Consider the following 16,532-nt stretch of genomic DNA (forward strand, 5'->3'; position numbering starts at 1 on the left):
AGAATATGTCTAGAATGCAGGTGATTCACTGGGGCATGTCATGGTGCTTCAGTTCCTGGTGTGAACAGCAAACAGATTACTGTGATAACCATTGCCTAGACAGGGCAAAGCAATCAAAACCCTAGAAAACTTAAAGGACGAAGGTCTGGGTCACTATACATGACAATCAACCTAGACCAGCGGAATTTCTGATAGAGCAAGAGAAATGTAAAACGGGTGGTGGAGGAGATGAGAAGTATCAGTTTTGGTCTTGCATTCAGGAGTAGTGACACTAAGCTTGTCTCACTAATCTTACTGTGTAGATTTTAGAAAGACTGTGGCTGGCCACCACCTTGTGCTATTCCACAGACGAAAGACAAAACAGACTTAACACGGGACTCAAACAGTTCTGATTTGCCTGCTTATGGGTAGACTGAAGTAAGTATCTCTTTTGCACATTCCCTTGTCCACTTCCGGTATCGGTCACAGCTGGATGGTTCTAGGTGAGTAAGCTCAAACTTGTCCTTTTTGCTGGTGAAATCCCACTGCAAGCTGAAGCCATGCATCTTTCTGCTTTCTGTTTTGAGTCTTTTTTCAACACTGAGGTGCTGCTTTCCCACACAAAAGCACAGCCCAGAAGTGCAAGGATAATTAATGCCCCTAGAGACAACTCTCATCTAATGGTGGATAGAAACTGGTTAATAAATGGTCCCAGTTATATTAGGTGGAAAATTTTGGGAGGCATTCTGAAAGCTTCTCAGAAGGTCTTGGAGCACTCAAACCCTAATTGGCAATCTTGATAACACACTTTAAAAACTTTTTTATTATTTTTGAGTCTCACTCTATCACCCAGGCTGGATGGAGTGAGACAGGGTTTCACCATATTGGCCAGGCTGGTCTCGAACTCCTGACTTCAAGTGATCCACCTGTCACATCTGTTTTCTGGGATCACCTTGCAAATGACATATATACACCCAAGTCCTCTTCTCAGGCTCGACTTTCAGGTGAACTAAACTAAAATGGGCACAATTAGTTAAAGGCATTTATATATTTTTCCACGTAAGTACTTTAGGAATTTTCTAGACTGTGTGTAAATAACTATGAATAATTACTTATTTGCAAGGTGAGGTGAGAACATTTTAATCCTGCACAAATGTTTTTTGTTGTTTAGGTAATAAAGGAGTTGATGGCAATGATGGTTACTCACTCTGAACCACACTGAAACTACCTTCAATTCAATTTCCATCCACTAATAAATACAGTCCTGCTCTACATAACAATATTTTGGTCAATGTTGCCTAAGATTATAATACCATATTTGACTGCACCTGTTCTACATTTAGACACACAAATACCATTCTGTTATAATTGCCTACAGTATTCACTTCAGTAACACACTGTGCAGGTTTGTAGCCTAGAAGAAATAGGTTTTGTGTAAGTATACTCCACAATGTTTGCACAACAAAATCACCTAACAACACATGTCTCAGAATGGATCCCTATTGTTAATCAATGCAACTGTATATCTGACTTAAAAAAACATACAAACTAATGGCCATTGGTAAAAGTCTGTATATGCTAAAAAATACCACCAATAAGTACCATACCCATAACATAGGTGATGTGTTTTAAGTTGCCACAGAAAATTTCAACCCAGTATTACTTTCTACCAGAAATGTCTTTAACAACTCATGATATGAATCCATATACTTTTCATGCTAAAATATTCACAAAAATTGAATAACTTTGTCAAATTCACTATTTTTTTTTTGCATGAGGTTTATTATTAATCACTAAACTCACACTGACTTCATCTAAAATTGCTCATTGCCTCTCTTTTTTTTTTTGAGACGGAGTTTCACTAGATGCCATGGCTGGAGTGCAATGGCACAATCTTGGCTCACTGCAACCTATGCCTCCTGGGTTCAAGCCATTCTCTTGCCTCAGGCTCCTGAGTAGCTGGGATTACAGGTGCCCACTGCCATGCCCAGCTTATTTTTGTATTTTTAGTAGAGACGGGGTTACACCATGTTGGCTAGGTTGGTCTTGCACTTCTGACCTCAGGTGATCCACCCACCTAGGCCTCCCAAAATACTGGGATTACAGTTGTGAGCCACTGTGCCAGGCCATAATTGCTCATTTCATCTCTAAAATAGTCCATCTTAGTATTTGTAGCACTAATTGTTCTTTAGTTTATCTTATTTTTCATTCTGAGGCCCTTTATTTTAGGAATGAGACATACTGGCAGGTTATAAATGCTTTATTATTATTATTTTTAATATACAAGAAGCTTGACAGTGGACAGATGGCCATCTGTTTTTATGACTAAGAGTTAGAGTTCAGGCTCAGTCTCTCATAGAATGTAAATGTACCCTTATGCATGCATATGTAATTCTTATCAAAATTAAGTTTAGTCACTAAAAGAAGATTCACTATCTGAACTTTCTTCTACAGTTTTTTCACTTTCGCCATCAGGCACTGGAGCATCTGGCCTCCTAAAAGAAAAGAAAAAAAAATTCAAGGTCTTTTCCAATTGAAAAGAGCACTTGCAAACTGTAAATTAGGTTCATCTTAGAATATTGCTGCTAGTAAATCTGCCAAGTCCATGTTCTTAGTCTCCCGCTCCACACCACAGCGTGCTTCTCTTGGGCTTCTTCGGCACCATGGGGATTAAATGCTACGCCTGTAGAGGCCTCGGCAGTATTTTCTCTTGCCAGTCCCTACATAGTGTGCTGCTTCAGCACTTTTTGCTTCTCATTACCATGGAGACTCAACTACAGACAGAGATGTGATCTGTAGAGGCTGGCATGACCACTGCTAAATCCCTGAACCTTCCAAATGTACATGAGGTACAGTGAAAGGAAAGCTAGAAATGGAAAGAAAAGGAAACACTTCATGTTCAGGAAAGCCGCAAGGAGAAACTTAGAAACGGAAGAGAGTTCAATAATGGCTATTAACAAAATAGGTAATAAGGAAATTTGGTAGTGAAGGAGAGTACCTGGTCAAAGAAGGTTCTTAATGTTTTTTTAAATGTTTTCACTTACATATTTCACATTTATAGAATGAAAATATAAAGTATGAGGTGGCAAAAATAGTGTTTCAAAGATTCCCTAGGCGTAATAAGGAGACATGAGAATGGTTAGATTCCAACTTTGCATGGATGTGCTCTAATAAACCAAAAATGAAACTGTAATGATGTTGTTAAAACAGTCAACTAGTTAAGCCCCAGTAGTTTTGTGCCAGTAAATCACTTATCAGTGCAGTGGCACTATCACTCAGCCTCTATTCACTCTTACCAAGAAAGCAAATTAAGCAAGGAAAGTATTTTCAGGGGGGAAACAACAGGAGAAGGAATAACAATACAACTGCCATATCTTTTTTTTTTTCTTTTTTGAGACAGGGTCTCGCTCTGTCACCAGGCTGGAGTACAATGGTGCAATCTTGGCTAATTGCAACATCTATCTCTTGGGTTCAAGCAATTCTCCTGCCTCAGCCCCTGGAGTAGCTGGGACTACAGGCATGCACCGCCACACCCAGCTGATTTCTGTATTTTTAGTAGAGATGGGGTTTCACCATGTTGGCCAGGATGGTCCCAGTCTCCTGAGCCTGTGATCTGCCTGCCTCAGCCTCCCAAAGTGCTGGGATAACAGCCGTGAGCCACCGTGCTTAGCCTACAACTGCTGTATCTTAATAATTAAAAACTACCAAACTGATATCTCCCTCATGCTTTTTGACTCTTATTAAATATTTAGGACAGTTAAAAATAAAACTCTTCTTCACCGCAAACAGAAATTACTAAATTAAAAAAATGCATGGTATTTACTTTAGGTATTAAAATTATGGCTTATGTTTTAAAATATATTTGGCATACTACAAAAGAGAAAGAAATGCTAGCATTGCTCCCTAGTTGTCAAATATAAACCCATTTGCTCTGCTGAACAATTTTAGATTATACCTAGAAGGAAGACTTACCTACTCAATACAGTAAAACTTTAAAGCTGGGTACAGCAGTTCCAAGATTTGACTGATGCTCCATCTGCCTAAAATACTAACATGGGGCCATCACCTTCAACGCTTTTCATTTGAAGCAACAATTCTAGAATCAGTGGGCATGAATACTAGGCACATTTTCCCCAGTAAATTTCTCTTTGCTATATAGTTGATTTCTTACTGACTACACTTTGTTAAGTAGGAAAACACTCACAGTGGGCATTATTTCAATACCACATCAAAATTATATTAGTATCTATGACAATTCAAACAAATACAACAATGTACATAACTTCCTAAAATAAATGCTACTTTAGTAAAGGGTAGGCCAGGGATGTTGGTTCATGCCTGTAATCCCAGTACTTTGGGAGGCCAAGGAGGGCAGATTGCTTGAGCCTAGGAGTTCAAGACCAGCCTGGGCAACAGGGCAAAATCCCATCCTTTACAAAAAAATACAGAAATTAGCCAAGTGTAGTGGTGCAGGCCTGTAGTCCCAGCTCCTTGGGAGGGTGAGGTGGATCACTTGAGCCTGGGAGCAGAGGCTGCAGTAAGCTGTGATCATGCCTTGGCACTCTAGCCTGGGCAACAGAATGAAACCCTGTCTCAAAAAAAAAAAAAAAAAAAAAAAAAAAAAAAAGGGAAAGGGTAAAAGCAGCAGCTTAGGTCTAGAAGAAAGTGAAACTATAAAATTCATTAGTTTACATGAGTAATCATTTATTGATACATGTGATGCTATATATTGCAGAGTAATTAAGAATATAGACAGCCTGTGATGAAATCCCATGCTTGTTTCTTACTTGTTGGTCGATTTGGAAGCTATTTAACTACTTTGTGTCTGACTGATTGGATTTTGTGATGTTTAAATTAATTAATAAACATAAAATATGTCTGATAATATCTGGAAATGAATGTTATCTGCTGTTATTATATTATTTTCATCATGTATCTACTATTAGTTAGAAAATGCATTAAGTACTGGAGATACAGAGATGAATAACAAGTAGTTCCTTCCCTGAAGCAGATAATATTTTTGTGAGGGAGACAAAAATGCAAACAAATTGTTACAGAATGTGATATAGCCAGGTGCCACATAATGATGTTTCAGTCAAGGATGGACTGCATATGATGGTGGGCCCATTAGATTATAATAGAGCTGAGAAACTTCTATCACTTAGTATTTATATCTTATCTTATAAGGAATCTCACTCTGTCACCCAGGCTGGAGTGCAGTGGTATCATCTTTGCTCACTGCAGCCTTCATTTTCTGGGTTCAAGAGATTCTCCTGCCTGAGCCTCCCAAATAGCTGGGACTATAGGCATGCACCACCACACCTGGCTAATTTTTGTATTTTTAGCAGAGAGTTGGCCAGGCTGGTCTTGAACTTCTGACCTGAAGTGATCCATGTGTCTTGGCTTCCCAAAATGCTGGGATTACAGGTGTGAGCCACAGCACCCAGCTCTGTTTTTATTTTATCTTATTTAAATTTTTGAGACAGAGTCTTGCTCTTTCACTCAGGCTGGAGTGCAGTGGTGTGATCTTGGCTTACTGCAACCTCTGCCTCCAGAGTTCAAGCCATTCTCCTGCCTCTGGCTCCTGAGTATCTGGGATTACAGGCATGCACCACCATGTCCAGCTAATTTTTGTATTTATTACAAAATACAAAAAGTATTGATGGGGTTTCTCCATGTTGGCCAGGCTGGTCTGGAACTCCTTGCCTCAGGTGATGCACACGCCTCTGCCTCCCAAAGTGCTATGATCATAGGCGTGAGCCACCGTGCCCAGCCAGCAAGTGAACTTTTTAAACTAGCATTTTCCCAACTGTAGTGTTAAGTACAGTCACACTGTTGTACAACCATTATCACCATCCATCTCCAGAACTCTCTTCATCTTGCAAAACTTAATCTCTGTACCCAATTAATAATATTCCCTTCTCACTCCAGCTGCTGACAACCACTAATCTTTCTGTCTCGATGAATTTGACTACTATAGATATCTCATGCGAGTGGAATCATGCAATATTTGTCCTTCTGTGATAGGCTTATTTCATATAGCATAATGTCCTAAAAGGCCATCCATGTTGCAGCATGTGTCTGAATTCCTTTCCTTTTTAAGGCTGAATAATATTCCGCCTTGGAATATTATGGTATGTATATACCATATTTGTTCATCTATTCATCCACTGATGGATACTTGCATTGCTTCCGTCTTCTGGCTATTGTGAAAAATGTTGCTATGAACACGCATATACAAAATCTCTTTGAGACCCTGCTTTCAATCCTTTTGGGTACGTGCCCAAAAGTGGAAGCGCTGAACAATAATGCTATTTTTAATTTTGTGAGGAACCACAATACTCTTTTCTATAGCAGCTGCATCATTTTATATTCCCACCAACAACGCACAGGGGCTTCAATTTCTTCATATCCTTACCAATACTTATCATTGTCTTTGTTTATTTATTGGAGACAATGTCTCATTCTGTTTCCCAGGCTGGAGTGCAGTGGCACAGTTATAGCTCACTACAGCCTCAGCCTCCTGGGCTCAAGTGATCTTCCTGCCTCAGGCTCCCAAGTAGTTGGGACTACAGATAGACACCACTGTGTCTGGCTAATTTAATTTTTTGTAAAGATGAGGTCTCACTTTGTTGCCCAATCTGGTTTAGAACTCCTGGCTTCAAGTGATCCTCCTGTCTTGGCCTCCCAAGTGTTGAGATTACAGGCATGAGCCACTGCACCTGGTTCCTCACTCATTTTATTTTAATTAATTAATTAATTAATTTAGAGATGGAGTCTTGCTCTGTCGCCCAGACTGGGGTGCAGTGGTGCAGTCTTGGCTCGCTGCAACCTCTGCCTCCCAGGTTCAAGCAATTCTCCCTGCCTCAGCCTCCCGAGTATTGGGGATTGTATTTGTTAGTAGAGACAGGGTTTTGCCATGTTGGCCAGGCTGGTCTTAAACTCCTGACCTCAGGTGATCCGCCCACCCCTGCTTCCAAACGTGCTGAAATTACAGGCATGAGCCATTGCGCCTGGCCCCCTCATTCAAGTTAAAATAAATTCTAGGCCGGTCGCGGTGGCTTAAGCCTGTAATCCCAGAACTTTGGGAGGCCGAGGCGGGTGGATCACGAGGTCAACAGATCAAGACTATCCTGGTCAACACGGTGAAACCCCATCTCTACTAAAAATACAAAAAATTAGCTGGGCATGGTGGCACGTGCCTGTAATCCCAGCTACTCAGGAGTCTGAGGCAGGAGAATTGCCTGAACCCAGGAGGTGGAGGTTGCGGTGAGCCGAGATCGCGCCATTGCACTCCAGCGTGGGTAACAAGAACGAAACTCCGTCTCAAAACATAAATAAGTAAATAAATAAATAAATATATACTAATTGTCAGGAGAACAAAACAAAAAGTATACACTAGTTCTCTTTGAGTATAAAAAAAGAAAAGCACAAGACTTCGGAATCTCAAAAAATTAAAAAAAAAAAAAGCAAACCATAAGAATCAAATGAGGTAATACATAGGAAAGCATTTTATAAATTGTAAAGCCTTAAAAATATTCTTACTAATAATAAAACTCAAGCAATACCATCATTTCCAGCCTGAATATTCGTATTTTCAAGGGGAATGAAAATTTGGCTCTGTATATTATGATCATAAATGTTCTTACTTCATCCTATAAGTTGTTTTTCATGGAAAGAAATTTTAAGACATATTTGAAAAACTTGCTACTTTAAACTACTAAAGTTTAGCTTCTCTCAATTCAAAGAAAACACACTTTACTACTAAAATTTGGAAACGTCGACTTTATAATAGTCTCTCATTATTTTAAAAATATGTGAATTTCCAAAAAATATTATATTAACAAAATCCAGAAAAATATATATCATGAATATCATGTATATTTTTTAAAAATTTCAATCTTTGATGGTTACAATAAAAATACTTGGTGGCTACATTTTAATAATCATATTTATATTTGTGACATCAAAATTATCAGTACAATTTTTAATAAAAGCAAATTTTTAAAAAGTTTAAGTTTAAACTAATTACTATATCTAAACTATCTAAATATATATATTCAAAGAAGTTACTAGGTTGACCTCAACTAAAAATGAGACAAAATATAGAAAGGAGCAGGAGGAAGGATAAAGTATATACAAATCTGCCCTTGTTTTAATATCAGATGCTGTGTGCATTCTAATTTTGACACCTACTCTTCTACTATTTATGTGAGTCGATGAAGGTTGTCAACCAGAATCCTTGCTACCTCATCTTTTCCCTATCCACTTATTTGTTTCAATCACATAATCTAGGCTTGGCCAATCACAGGAATCTATTTATTTCCTGGGTGGTGGGGAGAAGGAGAGAGAGATGGAGTCAAAGAAAGGCACACAATTCAGGCAGGACTTGTCCCCTTAACATGCACACGAATGTTCATTGCAGCCCTGTTCACAATAACAAAGACCTGGAACACACCCAACTGCCCATTGATGATAGACTGGACAGGGAAAATGTGGCACATATACACCATGGAATACTGTGCAGCCATCAAAAACGATGAGTTTATGTCCTTTGTAGGGACATGGATGAACCTGAAAACCATCATTCTCAGCAAACTGACCCAAGAACAGAAAATCAAACACCACATGTTCTCACTTATAGGCGGGTGTTGAACAATGAGAACACATGGACACAGGGAGGGGAGCATCACACACTGGGGTCTGTTGTGGGGAAATACGGGAGGGACAGCGGGTGGTGGGGAGTTGGGGAGAGATAGCATGGGGAGATATGCTAGATATAGGTGAAGGGGAGGAAGGCAGCAAATCACACTGCCATGTGTGTACCTATGCAACAATCTTGCATGTTCTTCACATGTACCCCAAAACCCAAAATGCAAATAAATAAATAAAAAATAAAACAGGCAAAAAAAAAAAAAAAAGAAATAAATAAACTATGGGTTATGGAGAAGAAGGAGCTCTATTTCTGTTCAACTGGAAAAACTAGCAATATTAAAGCCTTACTGGGTAATATGTTCCCAGGCTTCAGAGAGGAAATTAGGAGAGGCATGGTTTATTATACCAAGGAAGTAAAGGTAGAATGAGGTGGGGAGAGAAGAATGCTGCCAGCAGCCCTGATGACACTGAATCCTATGACCCTGTCCTTACCTAGATTTCTCAGCTATGAGAGTCCATAACTTCCCTTCTTGTATAAGCTAGTTTGAGTTGGTTTCTGCCATCCTAAATATGAAGAGAGTCCTAATGTAGCAATATTGTTGGTTTAATTTGTTTTCATTAAAGGAAGATTTGTATTTGTGTTTAAAAACTGCAGTTAAAGACAACAAAAACCAAACATTCTTTGGGAAAACAGGTATGATAAAGACTTTAAAAACATTTTTCATTTTCTATACATTTAAAATCACTGAATTTAAAGCATATTAAGTACAAAAACATTGTTAGTAAAAATATTGCTGAGTAGGAGGTGGTGAGGTAGTTGTTCAAATCACTAATGTCAACTACACACATGAAATTATAATGTCACATGGTACTTTTGTCAATTAATGGTGGTTTGTCAGATGAACTGAGATTGCATTGACTTAATAAGGACCTCTGGGTAGTTAAAAATATAACAATTTTGCCTTTGATATTATAGCAGCTAGTGAGATCATTTGGTATCTTTCTCTTTTGAATTCTAATCGACAGGTATATCCTGTTCTTTGCCTTAATATGTAGACTCCTGCAACCATGAAAACAATTTAATGCCTGATATCATGAAGAAAAAGAAAAGCAGCTGTTCTAGGAGGATGAGCTTTTGCTATTGATCTTGAGATACTTTATTTCTCAGCAGCTCCTCTGTCACGCCTCTGCCAGCCACGACAGACCACAACTGCTTTTTAACACCTCCTCTTTGATACACTATTATCTCTCTCATTCTTAGGATCAAGTTCTCTAGAAGCAGAACAATCACAATTTTTTGACATGGTTTTTATTTTTCCTGTACTTTCTAATGTCTGCCAGCTAATGAATGAGGACTGGTAATTACATTAAATGGAGAAGCAAGCTCACCAAAAACTAACAAAATGGAAACAGTAAAAACCCTATTTTTGGATGTCCAGTTGTTCAAATGAGGTCTAATCTATCCTTAACCAGCCAAAACTCAATCTTTAATCCACTATGTTATTATATAGCAGGAGATAAAGATCCTTCTGGCAGATAAGGCATTCTCTTAGATGGCAGAAAAATCTGCTAGACATGCCATGTAAAAAAAAGTTTTCTTGCTTCCCAGTATGCTTTTGTTTAACAATAATAAATCCCCTCTTGTCTCAATAATAAGTAGGCGAAGGTGGCTACTTTTATTTCTGGCAACTGTAAGAGTGGTCATTTCACTGTCTGGGAGGATGGTACAAATGTCTTTTGGATAGATATATTCAGGAGAAATCCCAACTGAGCTAGTTCTCTTCAAAGTCTGCTTCTGAACTCAGTTTTTATATGCTTTCTTTAGCCAAATTGATAAACTGCACACTGCACCCTCCCACTAAGGTTAAGAGTGTGGTTAATTGAATTTTAATTTCAGAAATTTGTTCTTTATAGCAAAGTAACACTATAGGTTTTCAGTTTGAGAAAACAGAATGTAATTTAAAAAGGTAACTACTCTGTATATGTTAAATATGTCTTTGTTGAGAACACTATAGAGGCAACTAAAGGATTATAAACAAGTTGTGATCCAAAAGCCTGATAACTCCATTGTCTAGAATTTGCTACATATTCCTCCATTAAAACATTAATAAATCACAACTAATATTTATTAAACATTTACTGCTTATCCAGAGCTGTGCTGAGTGCTTAGATCATTATCTGTCTTAGTCTAAATAACTCTATAAGGGAGTGAACTCTTCTATTTCTCATTTTACTGATGAGGAAACTGATGCTCAGAGAGGTTAGGTAATCAAACCAGGTTCATACAGCTAGAAAGTGGCAGGGTAGAGTCTGAATACAAGTAAGTAGACCATCTCTAAAGTAGGCCTTCTTCCTGAGCCTTAACCATCATGAATTTCATGCCTTGCTAATGGTCAAGTCCAGAAGCTGATCTGTTTATCCTAGAAAAGTAAAAGTAGCAATTACTAGGTAACAATAGTAACGTTAGTTCAGGGACTTAAATGTAAGAGGACGGAACAGGATAGGGGAGAAACCTTTTTCTTTTTTTCTAAGCAAGAAAATCTAGGCAATAATTGAAAGAATATTTAAGGCATGATTTACCCATTTTATATTTCCGAATGTAAAGCTAAAACAGATTAACCTTTGGCCAAAGACCAATTAAACTTTTCCATTTTCTTTCCCCTTAAACTCTTTCGAATATTTTGGTGACAAAGGTATTCTTTCACATTATCTTTTTATCTCAGTGGTAGTAAAACTAATTTTTAGAAACGAAACAGGACTAATTCTTGGTTATATATAAATAATTATTTTCAAAAACTTGAATTTTTAAAAACAATCAGAAGAATAAAATCTAATTTTTATTTAGTAATTATCAGGCATTTTCTACAGTTTTATAGACTTCCTAAAATTCTGTAATAGTCATTTTTCTAGGAATATTGTCAGGGTCTCTTCTCCTTTACCATGTAAATATTTTGGTTTAAAATTATGTACTCTCAGCTTCCAATTTTTGATATACATAAGTCAATCAAATATCAATATATTTTCTGATCAGCATTTATTTCTATATTAACCTCAGTTTTGCCCTTTGCTCAATGCAGGCAGATCTAGGCCATTTCTTCCAACAGTTATATGAGTTTGTCTTACTACCTAAAGCTAATAAAAAAGAAAGCGTATGTTTACACTTTAAAATAAAAAAGAACACAGAACAATCTTTACTGAAAGTTCTTGGCTGAGGCTTAAAATGTACCTAAGATTCTAAATAAAGTGTACTCTTGCCTTGGATGGCACATTTTCTTCTCTTTCATCATCTCATACTTTTCTCCCAAAGTGAGGCTATGTAACTTTTATGTAAACATGATTCCAAAAGCACCAGAATTCCTCTGTTAACAAGGTGGTTGATTCCACTTATCATATCTAGCTAAAGACAGTTAAAATTGCTTTGCCAGTAGTGATGATAGGTTACAGTGAGTCACCCCCATTCCAACCAGTGCCCCTGGTGACCAATGGCATGTGCTTATGAGGTAATGGGTCAGAATTGAGGCTCCAGGCTGTGGTTGAGGAGCAGCTTTTCTGTAAGACAATGTTAATTGTTACTGGAATTTTACCCTTAAACTTGGCACCACCTCACAAGTGAATGTTTCTCAACATTTATAGACAACGAAATACTTTCAAACTGGCCAAGTGAGATACATGGAAATTTTGAAGGGCCTGGGATCTTGACGCCATGGTAGTTACCTTTGGATTCTATCGGGTGGTGACACCTGATGGAGTCTTGAAGAATAATGGGTTAGCCAGGCCAGTAAGATGGGGGAAGAGAGTTTCACAGAAAGAAAAAGAAAACATTTAAGACACAAAAAGGGAATAGGAAAATGATACATTCAGGGAGCAGCAAGTAGTTTGGTATGGCTAAATGAAATGGGCCTATGTGAAAGAATCACAAGAGATGAAGCTAGTGAGAGAATCTGGGTCTTAATGATAAAAGCATTTCTATGCAATACTAAGAGGTTAGACTACATGTTGAAGGCAGTGGAGGGTCACAGGAAGAGGTGAAGCAATGATGAAGTATGAAGAAATCCACTCAGGCTTCAGTGGATAACTTGAAAGAGAACAGGAAAACCAATCAGTAGCTACTATAGCAATTCAGATTACAAATCATGAGGGCGTGAACTAAACAGCAATGGATATGGAGGCATATGGTGAGATGTGAGAGATATTAAAAATGAGAAAATCACAGTGATTGACACTGTAGTGGGTAAGGAATAAGACAGAATCAAGGAAGATTATCAAGTTGCCAGTGTGGGTTAAAGTAAAGGATTATAAAGTAGATTCAGGTTGGGCAGGGGATGAAATGAAGCCAGTAGCAGATAAAAGGCTTGGATATCCAGCATATGCTGATGTTTATAGGGAGCTACTTTTCCATTTATTATATTTGCTCTAGAAAAATGTCATAATTTTAAAGGTAATTTTAGCTCTCTGTTATTATAGGAGGTCTATATATTTCCAGAAGCAAAAGGAGGTCATAGTTAATGTTAAATATATTTACAACCTATATATTGCAATGAGTACCAAAATGGATGGAACCTGTATGTTCTATTCACATTAAAATATATATCACAATCCATCTGGCTTTTAAAGTGTGTGTCAGAGACAATGTCTAGAACAAATGCAAACTATCCCAGAGATGCTTCAGCTCAAGTTACCAAACTGTGCCACGACACTTGAACTGTTTGCTACTTGGATGTATACCAAATATAGATATATGCTGGCCATTCATTCTTTCAGACTTTAAAAGAATTCATAAATTTCATGTTTTGGCAGATAAAATATGATAAAAAGACTCTTTTATGGTGTTTTACCTCCAAAGTGTACACCTTTTCTTGGAGGACTGAGAACCAAAGTAAAAATTCCAAAGTATACTGCTAGCACAGTAATAAATGCTTGGAGTGCTTTGCCAAATACATTGGGGTGAACTACAACCCCAAACTGGAAAGATTCTTTACAAGTACCTAGATACTTGCAAAACAGAATTCTTCTGAAGAATCCATTGATATATTTTATCCAAGATGAACTATGTAGCCAGATTTACTTGGATGAAATAAATAGTTGTCAAATTTCTGAGCCATAATTTTTTTTATCATTCCTCAAAAAAATTTTATAAAACCCAGCCAGGAGCGGTGGCTCAAGCCTGTAATCCCAGCACTTTGGGAGGCTGAAGCGGGTGGATCACGAGGTCAAGAGATCGAGACCATCCTGGTCAACATGGTGAAACCCCGTCTCTACTAAAAATACAAAAATTAGCTGGGCATGGTGGCGTGCGCCTGTAGTCCCAGCTACTTGGGAGGCTGAGGCAGGAGAATTGCTTGAACCCAGGAGGTGGAGGTTGCGGTGAGCCGAAATCGCGCCATTGCACTCCAGCCTGGGTAACAAGAGCGAAACTCCATCTCAAAAAAAAAAAAAAAAAAAAAAATTATAAAACCCACATAATATGGAATTAAATACTTAAAGGTTAAAAAATTTCGGCCGGGCGCAGTGGCTCAAGCCTGTAATCCCAGCACTTTGGGAGGCCGAGGCGGGTGATCACGAGGTCAAGATATCGAGACCATCCTGGTCAACGCGGTGAAACCCCGTCTCTTCTAAAGATACAAAAAAAATTAGCTGGGCATGGTGGCGTGTGCCTGTAATCCCAGCTACTCAGGAGGCTGAGGCAGGAGAATTGCCTGAACCCAGGAGGCGGAGGTTGCGGTGAGCCGAGATCGCGCCATTGCACTCCAGCGTGGGTAACAAGAGCGAAACCCCGTCTCAAAAAAAAAAAAAAAAAAAAAAAAAAAAAATTTCACATAAATTAGTATCTAGCTTCTTAATAACAATTAACATAGACATAGAGTAACTTTAACCTATTTATTTTTCAATCTGCCTTAACCTACATTATAGTAGACTAAATCTCCTACAAACTAAGATCCTAAATGAAATCATCTACCCCCTGGTAGATAATAATCACCCCCCACCAAAAAAGCACAAACAAGCAAACAAACAAAAACCAAGAAGGAGGTAGCACAAAAAGGAAAAAAAAACCCAAAACTGTCATTAAATTCCAGCTCCTTTGGATATCTAGAATCATTATTGATCTATTGAAACTGTTTCTAAAATGTATAAAGGCTGGTTTTAGTAGAATAGGATATTTTTCTTTTTGGTAACATAAAAGATGCTATTTACAAAGATGATATCCTCAACCATAAAACACTGTAGAGAAAAATTTTAGAGAATCTGAAATATTTTTATTATAACTGACAAAGTCAATGTCCTGGTAATAATATCATTATATTAGAAGAATTACTTACTCAAGAAGATCTGGGTCTAGTCCTTCTGATATCATTTTGTTTCTTATTGCCATCACTGGTACACCCTAAGCAAAGGACATGAGATAATCTGATCATTAAAAATGCTTCCTTTATATGTCTACACATACCATCTAAAACAAGACCTTTAGATGCCTCATTATTTAAAAGAGTTCGTATTCTACTTTTAAATTAGCACATACCTAGCACTTGCATAATCTAGTAAAGTACCCATTTTACACTGATCTAACAGAATCAGTCTTATCCAATACCACATAAGCCCAAATTAAGTCATCTGAGCTTATTCATTATTAATTCTGCCATATAGAAAACAGAGATCATATTCTCACTCTTCTTATATCACCAAAAGAAAGAAAACATTACTCAAATGATTAAAATACCAGCTGAAATGATACAACAAACACTTTTACTTGAAAAGGGAAGAGAATTGATGTACAACTAAACATTTACTCCAAGTTCACTTAGTAAAGCTCTAAGGGGAGAAGATGTCATCAAATCTGTCAACTCCCCCTCTTCATACCATCCCCAAGGATAAGAAACACTAGACTGATGTGTTCAATTTGAGGGCCTCGATTCTATCTCCTTAAAGGAGGCAGAGTCACAGCATGGGACTCTCTCTCCTACCCCATGTGGCATAAGAAGGAAGGTACACCCAGGAACACACAGGAAAAAGCCCAATCACTGCTCTATGCTGTTGCACACTCTTCCCTTATCACTAGCCAGTTGTGATGTTCATTTATTTTTACTTTTATTTTTAACTGACAAATAATTATACATGTTTATGTGGTAAAGTGTGCTGTTTTGAAATATGTACATAATTGAGGAAAAATCAAATTAGGCTATTTAGCATATCTGTCACCTCCAATATTTATTATTTGTGGTAGAAACTTTTAAAATCCTCTCCCATAGCTAGCTTGAAATATACATCTTGAAGATGGGATAGGAGTTTGTCTAAAATGAAAAACATAAACACTTAGAAATATACATAAATCTTAACCTATCATATGTACATGCTTCAAATTTGATCTTGCCAAATTAAGTTAAATCATTACATCTAATCCTCAGTTTTTAATCAGAAAATTTTATGTCATAAAATTAATTTTTATTTACTTTAAAAAACTGCCCAGAAAAGATAGCTACAGAAAGACTCATAAGCACTTATTTTGGCTATGGAGGAAAAAAATAGCCACATCCCCTCTCACAGCCTGCTAGGTTAAGTAAGGTTAGGAAAGCAAAGGCTTTCTTTTGAGTTTACAGGTTACTTAGAAGACTCTCATGAGAGGTAGCAAAGGCAAAGCAGTCATTCGCAGGCCCATTTATATACTTATCTCGGTAACTTGTGTTTTATCTCATAAATTAGTAAGATTTAGCTTATTAAGACTCAGATAAAAATGAATACTCAAGTGCATTCTACATATTAGATGAATCAATATAAATAGCACCATCATGGAATTCTTTGCAAAACCATACCTCTGAAAGCAATATTGTTCCATGAGGCAATTTTTGAGATATTCTGAAAAGTGCATTATAATAGGTTTGGAATACAAAGAAGGTGGAAGATAA

The 16,532-nt window shown here is 37.5% G+C and overlaps 1 protein-coding gene and 1 long non-coding RNA gene across 5 annotated transcripts in view; one reads left to right on the plus strand and one right to left on the minus strand.

Annotated features, from left to right (window-relative positions):
- The window catches only part of WASHC3 (WASH complex subunit 3), a 103,842-nt gene that overhangs the window by 53,122 nt on the left and 34,188 nt on the right, over positions 1 to 16,532 (minus strand). For 2 of the 3 annotated variants that reach the window (XM_009004489.4, XM_002752907.4), the window contains exons 6-7: positions 14,952 to 15,016; positions 2,222 to 2,474 (exon numbers count right to left, since the gene is read on the minus strand). In XM_009004489.4, the coding sequence (XP_009002737.1) occupies positions 2,390 to 2,474; positions 14,952 to 15,016 (150 nt within the window). In that variant the 3' untranslated portion in view covers positions 2,222 to 2,389. Of the gene's footprint in view, positions 1 to 2,221; positions 2,475 to 14,951; positions 15,017 to 16,532 lie in introns of those variants that run through there. The other variant, XM_035257396.2, reaches the window with a different exon arrangement.
- Positions 12,145 to 16,532, plus strand: part of LOC118144320 (uncharacterized) — a 29,443-nt gene continuing 25,055 nt past the window's right edge. Inside the window, exon 1 of one of the 2 annotated variants that reach the window (XR_004729012.3) lies at positions 12,145 to 12,340. This is a non-coding gene — a long non-coding RNA (uncharacterized LOC118144320). The remainder of the gene's footprint in view (positions 12,341 to 16,532) is intronic. The other variant, XR_013522386.1, reaches the window with a different exon arrangement.

Source organism: Callithrix jacchus, chromosome 9 (assembly GCF_049354715.1).
Source record: "Callithrix jacchus isolate 240 chromosome 9, calJac240_pri, whole genome shotgun sequence".
NCBI classification, from domain to species: domain Eukaryota; kingdom Metazoa; phylum Chordata; class Mammalia; order Primates; family Cebidae; genus Callithrix; species Callithrix jacchus.